The sequence below is a fragment of the Vicugna pacos genome, chromosome 6 (assembly GCF_048564905.1).
Source record: "Vicugna pacos chromosome 6, VicPac4, whole genome shotgun sequence".
NCBI lineage: Eukaryota > Metazoa > Chordata > Mammalia > Artiodactyla > Camelidae > Vicugna > Vicugna pacos.
The window spans coordinates 41810044-41822572 of record NC_132992.1 but is presented as its reverse complement, the minus strand read 5'-3'; the positions used below and the strand labels follow the sequence as shown (position 1 = coordinate 41822572).

The 12529-nt window shown below is 38.9% G+C and overlaps 2 protein-coding genes across 4 annotated transcripts in view; one reads left to right on the top strand and one right to left on the bottom strand.

The window, feature by feature from the left end:
* Positions 1-297: 297 nt before the first annotated feature.
* LOC140696887 (uncharacterized) lies at positions 298-3636 on the bottom strand. The gene is made up of 2 exons (XM_072962925.1): positions 1858-3636; positions 298-951 (listed from the first exon to the last, which is right to left on the bottom strand). Exon 1 carries the CDS (start codon positions 3421-3423, stop codon positions 2812-2814), a length of 612 nt encoding a protein of 203 aa, XP_072819026.1. The 5' UTR covers positions 3424-3636; the 3' UTR covers positions 298-951; positions 1858-2811.
* A 32-nt stretch (positions 3637-3668) lies between these two features.
* BAZ1A (bromodomain adjacent to zinc finger domain 1A) overlaps positions 3669-12529 on the top strand; it is a 73951-nt gene continuing 65090 nt past the window's right edge. For all 3 annotated transcript variants that reach the window (XM_072962924.1, XM_072962923.1, XM_072962922.1), the window contains exon 1: positions 3669-3801. In XM_072962924.1, coding sequence (XP_072819025.1) covers positions 3689-3801 — 113 coding nt within the window. In that variant the 5' untranslated portion in view covers positions 3669-3688. The remainder of the gene's footprint in view (positions 3802-12529) is intronic.

Below are 12529 nucleotides of genomic sequence, written 5' to 3'. Positions count from 1 at the left end.
TCTTTTACCTAAGGCAGTATACCTTCTCAAATATTAAACTAGGTCTTGATGATGTTAGATGAATATATGTCATGTCTAACTAGTATATTTACATTTTGCATTCAAGTGAGGGCTACTGGTGTCTTCAACCAGAGGGGTGACGGAGGGTGGAGGATTGCATCTTGAGACTGGGGAAGATGTGCTGGAACATGGGCTTTCTGTTGCCCTTCAGATCACGCTCTGTGGATGACTTCATTTAGGACTGACCCTAGGTCCCCTGTCCACATTTTCATCTTTTCTACTTCTCCTTTTGCATTATATCACTCATGATCATTAGGACTCACACAGTTCGTTTCAGTTGTTTGTCTTTCCATCATCCCTTCCCTACACGATTGCACATTTTTTGAGACCAAGATACATTTATATTGTATCCTTTACATGAGCTGGTACAGTGTCTTGGCACATACAAGGAGTACAAATATTTAACAGAATTGTTAAAAATTTAAATTAACGTCATTGTTTTCTCTTTTTTCTTTATGATACCTTAACTTTCACAGCTTCTTTTGCAATATTTGCAATTTTTTTTTACACAAAGTCATATTTCATGACAGTATCATGACAGTATACTTTTGGTATACAACAGTGAGCTTTTTACTCCTCAAAAGCCAAGAAGTAGTAATTAATAAAGCACGGAGGTGTTCATAATACCAAAATATGAAATAAATAATACATTAGGTAAGCTTTTAGTAGTAAATGTGTAGGATAACTTTAAGAGAAGTGTTATTTTCAGGTAGCTTAAGAATGCTATCAATTTGATCAAACATTATAAACATAAAAACTAAACTTTTTAAAAAACACAAATGAACTTATTTACAAAACAGACTTATAGACAGAAAACAAACTTACGGTTACCAGGGGAAAAGAGGGTGGGAATGAATAAATTGGGAGTTTCAGATTTCCTGATACGAACTCCTATATACAAAATAAATAAAAAGCAAGTTTATACTGTATAGCACAGGGAACTATATTCAATATCTTATAGTAACCTATAATGAAAAAGAATATGAAAAGGAATATATGTATGTATATATATAAATTAAACATTGTGCTATGTACCAGAAATTGACACATTGTAAACTGACTATACTTCAATTAAAAAAAAAACTAAACATGTTAATTGTAATTTACTAAACATGTTCTGAAAGAATAACATTTATTAAATATAACAAATTAAAATAAATACTATGTATGTAACTCAGAGAGTAAGTTATGATGGTACTGAAATCTGAGTAAGATAGTAGGGAAATTGAGATGATAGTATTTTGAAGCAGAATAAAATTTCAATCTTAGATTAGTATAAAGAAAAAGAATCCAATTGTTTAAAAATTTGTATTTTGTGAAAGTAAAATTAAGATTACTATTTTTAATCATAATTTTAACAAGATTATTTTTAGCATCTTATCAAATAGTGAGATCTAAGAAATGTAAATACTATATAATAAGATAAAATTTCATCTATTTTCATCTTAACAATTAAGTTAGGATTTTGAATTGTGAGAGTGATGCTTCAGGATGGGTTAAAAATTATCCATCCTCCTTGTCCCTTCTTTGAGTCTATCTTTGTGGGCTCTAAATTTTTCACCTGGAAAATTATTTTCTAGGTAGGGAATTCTATATTGTCACTCAGTGTACTAGTTGGAGGTAAGTTTGAAACACCAAATCTTTGAATGTATAATTTTTTTGAAGAGTTTATCCAGGCTAAAAACTATTTTTGCTACTGAGAGTATTTCTAAGCCTCTTTGATTTCTGTGTCTGTCCACTACAGGTATTAATTTTATTAATAATTTTTGAATCACAAAATTTTATTTTGCTACCTACCATAAAAGTATCTGAAGTTTAAAAATGATAACTCTTGAGATTGAATAGATTCCTAACATTTTCTGCTCCAACGTACATATGTGTTTAATTTGAAGATACAAAGATGATCCCACACTTTCTATAACTAAGATCATTTCATAGTAATTAGTTACATCCTTCATTGAATGACGGGTCTTCAAATTTACTTTTAGACCCATTCTTAGATGCTAATCTGCAAATAAGCAAAAAAGGGCAGTAGCAAAAAAAAAATTGGTACAAAGCTGGCGAACATTTGGAGTTATCTGTAGTTTCAAAATTCTTTTTAATTCAAAAATTACATGTATCATATGCATTAAAATTGGTCTCACAAATGGAAATCATAGATATGGGAAAGTTGCTTTAGTAGAAACGTCACTAGTAAATCCATAATCTTTAAAATTCTGTGTGATTGAATTAAATATTGATCCTCTGCAAAATATTTTCAGCAGCGTATTCTGAATATTACTTTTTAAAGGTGTTTCTAGTTTTAAATATGTGGGGGGTCCTATAGGCATGATGACACTTTCTGACATACGCTTTTTTTGTCTTTTCCTCTGCTAAGTCTTTGACTGAATTGTCCTCTCTAATTATTAAAGAGAACTGCTGTCAAGAAAGGTATTTTCTTTTCAAGATGAACGTTTGTTTACACAAGCAAAGTTTTTTAGACATGAGAATTTTAACTTAAAAGAAGAAAATATCAAAATACTGTTCATTTCTTATTCTTCATCTCTCTTCCCATCTTTAAAATACAAGTTAAGTCTTAATTAGAATCCTTTTCCCATCGTCGAACCAAGCGCTGGTGCCAGACTGGAAGATGAAGGCTTTACTTTGTTAGCCATGTGTTTATGAAACCCCAGCGCTCTTCCTAGATCTTTGGGCTGATAATCTCAAACATGGAGGATGCTTCTGATTCTTCACAAGGGGTTGCTCCATTAATTAATAATGTAGCTCTCCCAAGCTCTCCGCCGTCTCTTCCTGTATCAGTGACAGGCTGTAAAAGTCATCGAGCAGCCAATAAAAAGGTAGAAGCGAGAAGTGTAAAGCTCCTCCCAACAGCTCTTCCTCCTTCAGAGCCGAAAGTAGATCAGAAACTTCCCAGGAGCTCCGAGAGGCGGGGAAGTGGCGGTGGGACGCGATCCCCCGCGCGGAGCCAGGCCGTGGCAGCGGGAGAAGCGGCGGCCGACGGCGCGGCGGGGCCGGCGAAAAGCGACCCCCGGGGAGGACAGAGCCTCCCCTCGCCGCCTTCATAGTTGAGAAGGTGGAGAAGTGGCAGCCGGCGTGCTCGCAGGTGAGGGGCTCGGTGTGGTCGCTCGGGAGCCGGCCAGCGCCGGCAGGGAAGTGTAGGCGAGTGGGGGAACAAAGCGGAGCGGCGCCGGGGTCCGCCCGCAGCGAGCTCCCTCGCGGCGTCGGGCGGGCCGGCAGCGCGCCGAGCACGTTGTGAGCCCCGCGGCGGCGGCGGCGGCGGCGGACAGGGAGCGGGCGCTGGGGGAGGGGGCCGCCGCCGCTCCCGCACCGCCCGCCGGCCCGCGGCTGGGCGTCCGGCCCCATTGTGAGCCGGCAGCGGGGCGAGCGGAGGTGGGGCGGCTCCGCTCTCTCAGAACCCCGGCCGCGACAGGAGCGACCTCGGCTCCGGTAGAAGCCGCGGCGCGTCAGTCACACAAAAGGCAGTCGAGCTTCCCCCGGCGCGCGGACCGGCCCACGCCGCCGCCGAGCGCTCTCCACCTTACCGGCTTTCCTTTCCCTCCAATTTTGATAGGGAAGCGGAGCGGCGCGGGCGGCCGAGGGTCCGGGTGAGCCCGCCGGCGGACACGAGATGCCGCTGCTACACCGAAAGCCGTTTGTGAGACAGAAGCCGCCCGCGGACCTGCGGCCCGACGAGGAAGTTTTCTACTGTAAAGTCACCAACGAGATCTTCCGCCACTACGAGTAAGGGCCGGGCCGGGCGCGGGGGGTGCGGGGGTGTGTGGGGACTCCCTCCCCAGCGCCCTTTTGTCTCTCTCCTTTTCCTAGCCCTGGGCTTCTGGCGGGGCGACTAGAAAGTGACGGGTGGCCGCGGGCCCGAGTTTCTCTGGTCCCCCAGCCCGACCCGGTGACTGCGCGGAGCCCCCGGGCGGTCCGACCGGCGGCGGCGCGCGTGGGGAGAGCCGGCCTGGGCGGAGGAGGCTGGGGTCCCCCGCTGGCCGCGGGGATCGCTTGTAGTCGCGGCTGCCGCCTGGCCGCCGAGCGGCGGAAACTCCCCGCCTTGCCCCTCCCTGCCGCGGCCACACGCGCGCTCCGGGGCCAGTTCCGGGATCCCCGCCCGGCGGCCAAGGGGATCCCCGCTCGGGTCAGCGGCACGGAGCCGCAGTCCCCCGGCCCGGGGAGGGAATCCCCGCCCCCGGGGGCAGGAAACGGCCGGGCTGGGCGTCGTTTCCTCGGTCGGGAGTGGAGCCTGACGTTGGAACTGCCTTGAGTTGGGGCGGGGGTGGGGTGGGGAGCGGAGCTGGGATTCGGGGAAGAAGGGGGCTCGCCGGGGGCCGGGGGACCCAGGACACCAGAGACTCCGCCGGCCGCCTCCGGTCCCGTGCGGCTAGGCCTCGGAGTGTGCGGAGCCAGCCGTTCGTTCTGTCACCGCCTCTTCTTGGTGACTAACTCCCGGCCCCGGGGAACTCAGCGTCTCCGCCCCCGGGAGACCGGGTGAGGAAGAAGTCGGGGCTGGGCGGGGGAGAGAGCAGGGCCCCGGGCGCCCCCTCGTTTTCACTTTCGCGTAGCCGGCAGGGCAGCGGTGGGAGTTGGGGGAGGGGGTTAAGACAAGTTCAACTGCAGCCCCAGCCAGCCTCTCCTTTATCCCCCTGCGCATGTGGGCCGCCTGACATGTGCCACTCGCTATTGTTTTGATAAGAATCCGGAGCCGCTGCGTGTGTAGTTTCACCCTCTAAATTTTTAGTCCCTCGCCTGGTTTATCCCAAGAGATCCCCTTGTCCCGTGACACCAAACAACGGGGTGTTTTAGAGCTCTGCGTTTAAACAGGATCTCCAAGTGAGAACCTGAACTGATCAATCACTGAAACAGCCTGATCCTCCCTTTTTCTTATGCTTTATCCTCTCCACTCAGAAGGAATCCCTTTGTGGCTTAGAAACCAAGTATTATAGGAACCAAATAAATTGTGTGTAGGAGGCACCTTTTCTGAGTGGGGGTTTGATGAAGAGAGGGCTTTAGGCAAACTCTGCACCTGTCTGAGAAATGAGTATTGAAGTTAGAAAAGAGTTCCTTTGAGCTTTTATTTTAAGCAAGCCTTCTTTTTCTTCAGCTCCACAGAGGGAGTTACACGCAAACATGCTATATCTAGAGAGATTTTTCAGCAGACAGTACTTTTAAATAGGAGTGCACATCTTACTCTGCTCCTGTACAGACTTGTTTTGTTACTCAAATAGAGTTCACTCTTGTAACTACTTAAGTGAACTTGGATTAGGTAACTTGACAAGGATGCTGTCTTATTTTTAAAGAAAGTTTAAGTTAAAATCCTTGATAATTCTGATTTTTTTTCCAAAAAATGTATTTAAAAGTGCCAACAAAATAAGGAAGTGGGCTTAAATTTCAAACGTATCTCCTTTTATATAAGCACTCTTACCTTTTTGAGGTACTCTTTTCACTTTAGAAGGGAGCATGAATATAGCCATTATCCTTGAATCAAACACTTCCTAGATACTTAGGTTCTTAATGATTTATTATAATTGTGGAGAAATCTGAAATGCCAAATAAAGGGAGAGATTTTTGGTATTCCATACCAACCTTCCATTAATTTTAAGGAACTGTGTCCTCTGTAGTCTTAATGACATTAAAGTCTTAAAAAAAAAAACTAGTTTTTAAATTTTCTGTTTTCTCTGCGCTGAAGTGTTTATATTTTTGGAAATCAAGAGCAGTTTAAGAGAAGTGATTGGTTTGAGAGCAAAGGTATTTAATCATTTCTTCTGAGCAAAGAAGAACTACTGGTGTTCTTGGGTATTAATGTTTATAACCTTGAATTGGCAAAATTGGAAGAAGACTGCCATTTAATTGTGTTAAAATTTGGATTACTTTCTCTTAGATAATTACAAAGAGATCTTTCTAAAAATGCATTCATAATGGATGGTTTATGGTGGTCTGCAGATTATGGTATTCTGACCTTTTCCACAAGTCTGGAGAAACTATGAAGGAAACCTGTTTTCACTAATTCATTAAATCACAGATTGGTCTATGTGAATTTGAAGATTATCCTTTAAGTGCATAATTTTGAACATTTTTCTTTTGTATTTGTCTGAAGATCATTATGCTCACCTATTTGCTCAGGTTTTTGATTTCTTGAATATAACTTTCTCTAATCAGTGTCAAAGAGTTTCACTGCACGTCTCCACCTTGTCACTTACCAGCACAATGCAAAGTAACTTTTGCCCCTAACTCTGTTGTTAGAGGTTGCCAGTGACCTTTTAATTGTTAAATACCATCTTGTCTATCTTACTTGATGTTATAGCCTAACACTTCCTCCTTTGTCCTTCTAGCAGCAGTGGTCACCCCCTCCATTTTAGCTAGTGTTAACATCTGCAGTTATTGCACTGTAATGCAGTGTGTTGCATCACATTTTGTCTTTTTCTTGACTCTGAATTCTTTGAGGCAGGGACTATGACAAAGATGGATTCTTAGTGATTATATAGTACCAACTCCTTTATTTGTTTGAACTGTATTCTCTTTAACTAATTGCTAACTCTTGTTTGACCTGTTTTCCATAAGTAAAGAAGACTCATTAAAAATAGTACATTAACTGTAGGCGAATGCATAAGCTAAAGTGCAGAAGAATGAAACTGGGCCACTTTCTTACACCACGCACAAAAATTAACTCCAAATGGATTAAAGACTTAAACATAAGACCTGAAACCATAAAACTCCTAGAAGAAAACACAGGTGGTAAGCTCCTTGACATAGGTCTTAGCAGTGGTTTTTTGACTCTGACATTAAAAGCAAAAGCAATAAAAACAAAAATAAACTAGCGGGACTACATCAAACTAAAATGCTTATGCACAGTGAAGGAAACCATTAACAAAATGAAAAGGCAACCTACTAAATGGGAAAAAATATTTGTAAATCTTATATCTGATTGGGGGCTAAAATTCAAAATACATAAAGAGCTCAAACAACTTAATAGCAAAAAACAAAACAATTTGATTTTAAAACGAACAGAAGATCTGAGTAGATATTTTTCCACAGACAGTATACAGAGAACCAACAGGAGCTCTACATCATTAATCAAGGAAAGGCAAATCAAAACCATAATGAGATATCACCACACGTATGTTAGAATGGCTATTATTAAAAAGACTAGAAATAACAAGTTTTGGGGAAGATGTGGGGAAAAGGGAACCCTTGTGCACTATTGGTAGAACTATAAATTGGTACAGCCATTATGGAAAACAGTATTGGGGTTCCTCAAAAAATTACAAACAGAACTACCATATGATCCAGGAATTCCACTTCTGGGTATTTATCCAAAGAAAATGAAACCACTAATTCAAAAAGATGTATGCATCCCATGTTCATTGCAGTATTATGTACAATAGTCAAGGTATGTACTCCTAAGTGTCCATTGATGGATATATGGGTGAAGAAGATGTGGTATATATACACAATGAAATATTATTCAACCTTAAAAAAGAATGAAATCTTGCTATTTGCAATAATATATATGAACCTAGAGGGCACTATACTAAGTGAAGTAAGTCACACAGGGAAAAGCAAATACTGTATGATCTCACTTATACTTGGAACCTAGGGAAAAAACACAAGAAAAACAAAGCTCATAGATAAAAAGAATGAAGTGCAAAATTTAATCTCTTAAATGAGATAAAAATTTGTCCTGTAATTTACTTAGCTCACAACAATCTTGGTTTAATTTTTTTCTTTTTTTGTCTGTGGATTGTTCAAAAATTGAATAGTCAGGTCTGTATACCAGAAATTCTAGATTTGTGGAACAGAAAAATGATTTGTTGTATTACCTAGTGAATTTAATTTCCTAAATAAAATCACTTATTTTAGCCATTTTAGACTCTTGGAATTGACATGTATTTCCCATCTTTGAGTGATGGGAGATAACATATGTCCTGAAAGATGAAGCTAGAGTGTTTCACCTTTGTTGGTTTCTACTTAAGGTTTTAGTCTTTAGATTAAAAAAACTTCATTACTATACCAGCTTGGTATCTGCAGGTTTTAGGAGCCTCCCATGTACGTTATTAGATCTAAGTCTGTTTGAGGCAGCACTAAGTAGAGTGCAAAGTAGTATTTCATTAGTGTTTTTTTAAACTAAAGTTTATTTTTAATTAATTGAACTTTCCCTGACCATTTATGTATAAATGTAATAAATGTAATTTTCATCTAGCTACTATTTCTCTATATAGTGTAAGGTATGTATAGTCCACCATGCTCATGATCACCTAATCTCCTGCTCTTATAACCCCTTCAATGAAGGGAATTGTTAGAAAAACCTTTGCTGTCTTCTCACAGTTACCACTCTTCTGAGTTTATAAACATACTTTCCATCTCTTGCATACCATATGCTATTTAAGTTAGAAATTATGTTAGTTTTTAACCTATGGCTGCATTTCTCATTTGCTAATTTTTCTGTGGACAGGGGAGTTTGCTTATGTCCCTTAGATCTTTTCTGCAGTATTCTGCTAGATCGTTCTTACCTTGTTTTATGTTTGGTTAATATAGTTTGGGCCATTAAGTAAACAGAGTACACTTTGCATATACCTTTTCTGAATTGCATTTAGATTCTGGTTTTTGTCACTTCATTTTTCATTTTATTCTACTAGGTTTTAAGTTTTCCAAATACCTAGCAAGTCAACAGTATGTTGCCCTTTGTTCCTTAATTTGTTCATTAGAGGGTTGGTTGACTTTATTTTAGAAGTGTGTTCTTACCAGTACTTGACCTGGTAACTCAGAAGCAATTTTTCCTTAGGAAATAATGATAAAGAGCAGAGGTCATCAAACTTCCTCTTAGAGAGCTGGATAGTCAATATTTTAGGCTTTATAGGACGTTAGGTAGGTAAAACAGGTGTCTGTTATACCTACCCAGCTCTGCAAATGTAGTGAGAAAGCAGTCAGGGGCATTACCTAAAGGTATGGCTGTGGTTGTGTTCCAATAAAACTAGAAAAACAGGTGAAAGGCTGCATTTGACTTCTGGGCCAGTAGGTATACCCATCTCTGGTAAAGAGGATTGTTGAAGGAATGTAGTAATAAATTGGAGACATAATAATTATATTCATCTAAACTGATACAAAATAGTACTTTGTATTTTGTAAATTTTTGCTCACAATAATAAAATGTGCTTCTTGTAAAAGTTTCATCATTTTACATTATTATAATATAAAAATTGAAGAGGCACTGTAACTTATCCCCTAGAGTTCAGTATTAGTAACAAAATCCTACACATTTGAATGTGTGTAATGAATGAATTAAGAGCAGAATTATAGAAAGGGAAGTAAGTGAACGTATGTAATGTTAGAAATGGTGCCATGCTGGTAGGGGATAATGAATAGGGAGAAATAACCTTAGATTTTTTTCCCTTGCTTAAATATGGCTGCTGTGGTAGTGTCCTCTGCCTCCATTCCCCGAGGGTAGATCTTGGTGCACAGCAGAGCTATAATGTAATAAGAACTTTGTAGAGAAGATGGACACAAAGGAAACAAACAGTACAAACACTTTTCTAGAGACTTTGCTAGAGGATGGTGGCAACCTGTGTGAAGGGCGGGTACATCACCAGTTACTGACTATCCCACATGTTTCCTGGAGGTTTGTAACACTTTTATCATTGCTTCCCTTGGTATTTTAAACAATGGTAACAAATTTAAACTGTGTTTTGCAGCTCAGTGTAGAGTCTGTCCCCCTGCTGGGGCACCAAATACCCCAGGCTATCAAATAGTGACCTGCTATGGCTAGAGTTGTGCTGTCCAATGCAGGAGCCATTCTTTGGCACAGGGTTTACTAAGGACTTGAAATGTGGTTAGTCAGAATTAAGATGTGAAGTAAATGTAAAATACATACTGGATTTTGAAGACTTGGTACAAATATAAGTAAAATATTTCAATATTGATTATATATTGAAATAGTTGGGAATATGTTGAGTTAAATAAAATGTATTAATTTAATTTTATTACTATTTCTTTAGAAATTTTTTAATGTGACCACTAGAAAATTTTAAATTATCTATGTGGCTTGTATTCTAGTTCTTTTAGCACTGGCTTAGAGACTAGTTAATGTGTAAGATATCTAGATTTGAAGTATATTTTTCTTACAGTTGACTGTGGTTAAGGGGGCTGATTGTAAAGTTATACATGGGTTTTTGATTAGCACCCCTCTCCCTCTCCTCACCATTGATCAGAGGCTACCTGTAGTACTAGATAGAGTTAAAATTATTAGACATATACCTCATGTACATTATGTGCTAACCATATGTGGCTTGGGAATCTAAGCCTTACAGATATGTTTGTTTCTATAGGAAAAGTTTAAAACTTTTATAAAACTTTCTAAGCAAACTTTTTTTTTTTAGTTTTATACAATTTTAAAGGTTACACTCCATTTACAGTTATTACAAAATACTGACTATGTGCCCCATGTTGTACAGTACATACTTGTAGTCTGTCTTACCCAATAGTTTGTACTTCTCACTCTTCCCTCATATTGCCCCTTCATCCCCTCCCTACTGGTAATCACTAGTTTGTTCTCTGCATCTTTGAGTCTGCTTCTTTTTTGTTGTATTCACTAGTTTGTTGTATTTTTTAGGTTCTACATTTAAGTGATATCATACAGTATTTGTCTTTCTCTGTACTGCAGTTTTAGGCAGTAAAAATTGAATAAGAACTCTTTCAAAATCCATCCATCCATTTCATTCATTTTGTTCCGCATTGTTGATAACCACCTATTGGGTATGTCTGTTGCCTCTCTCTTAGCTAATAAATTATTTATCTGACATAGGTTTTCTTGCTTATAAGAAACAGATTATACTCATCTTTTTTTCTCTCTGGCATTTTTCCCCTCAACTCTACTTTTCCTTTAAGTCCTGACCCTTAATGCCATTTCCTCCCAAAAATATTCTAGTATTTCTTGGTCTTTTTTGCCTGCGTCTCCTTCCCTTCCTCTGAATTCCCGAAGGATAACTGCCTCTGTCTTGTAATAATCACTTTTTACTTTGTATTTTAATGATAGACATCCATTATCTCCTTTACTAAAGGGTACATACTTCAAAAGGATTTTCTTTGTACTGAATTAGTCATGCAACTTAGCATATGTATGTTATCTCTTTAGATTTCATTTATATTAAGGTATGATTAGTTTCTCTTTATTTCCATAGACTTCATCTTTTTGTTGTTGTAGAATCTATAGACAAATATACAAATGAAACTGTCTTAATGGAATTACCCCAAATCTTTGCAGATTAAACTGCTACAAGGATAACCTATACAGATATACTAACAAGGAAATAAATATGTAACAGTTTTAATAATTTTTAGAATGATAGGAGAAGGAAAGGGGGGTTTCAGGAAGGAGGAATTATGTTGGTTACATATCATTATTCAGGAGGGAAGTATTTACCCATATCTTACCACTTAGAGGCAACTCTATTAACTTTTTCTCATACATCTAACCTTTTCTACTTTAGAAATATTTTTATTATAAAAATAATATGAGTACATGCTCATTGTAAAAATTCAAACTGTATAGAAATATTTAGAACAAAATTTTCTATTTCCTTCCTTCCCAGTCCCTCCCTTTCTCCATAGGGAACATCTGTTTGTTATATTTGTATAGGTACAAATATTCGCACATTTTTGCTATTATTATAATTAATGCATATGGAACTATGTCATTCAGTGATTTGAGTTTGTTCTACTTAGTATACCTTAGAAGTCTTTCCATATTATAGATCTCTTGCATTTTAAAAATGACTGAACAGAATTTTTAAAAAGAAATCAGTACTCATACTAAGAAGTTCCAACAATGCAGAAAAGCACTGGGTCCCTTAGTCCCATCCCCATTCTGTAGCTGTTACCTTAATTTTTGTATAACATTCCAGAAGTTTTTTATACTTCCTCAGATTATCTTTCTCTCCTTCCCTCCCTTCCTTCCTTTCTTTCCTCCTTCCCTTTCTCCCTCCTTCCTTTCCTCCCTTCCTTTCTTCCCTTTTTCTTTCTTTCTTTCTTTCTTTCTTTATTTTAAAGTAGGACCATATTATATGTATTGTTTTGGTAAGCTTTTACTTTGAAAGAATATAAGAGGGAAGCAGACTGGAATGTTGTTTTTCTTATTTGCATGTTATTTAAGACCTCTCCTTGTGCTGTTTAGTGACTGATTTTTAATTATGAAGTACTGTAATTTACTTAACCATTCCCTTATTGGAGATAGATGCTTAGATTCCCCAGTTTTTCACTAGTATTATGTCAAAGCTTCTTAAAATTCATAGTTGAGTCCTTGAATTAAATCAGTGTTTCGATTGCTTTGGAACAAAAAGCTTAAAAATTAGAAGGAAAGGGAAAGTTTGAATTTATTTTGTTTCACTCCCAGTTTCAAAACTATGGAAATCAAAGTCCAATTTTGGCTGAATGTACCTCTAAATTGTAAAATGTAAATTTTCTAGTTTAAATGTAT

Excerpts from the sequence above, each read along its gene's own strand:
- LOC140696887 (XM_072962925.1), bottom strand. The coding sequence starts at position 3,423 with ATGGGGCCGGACGCCCAGCCGCGGGCCGGCGGGCGGTGCGGGAGCGGC.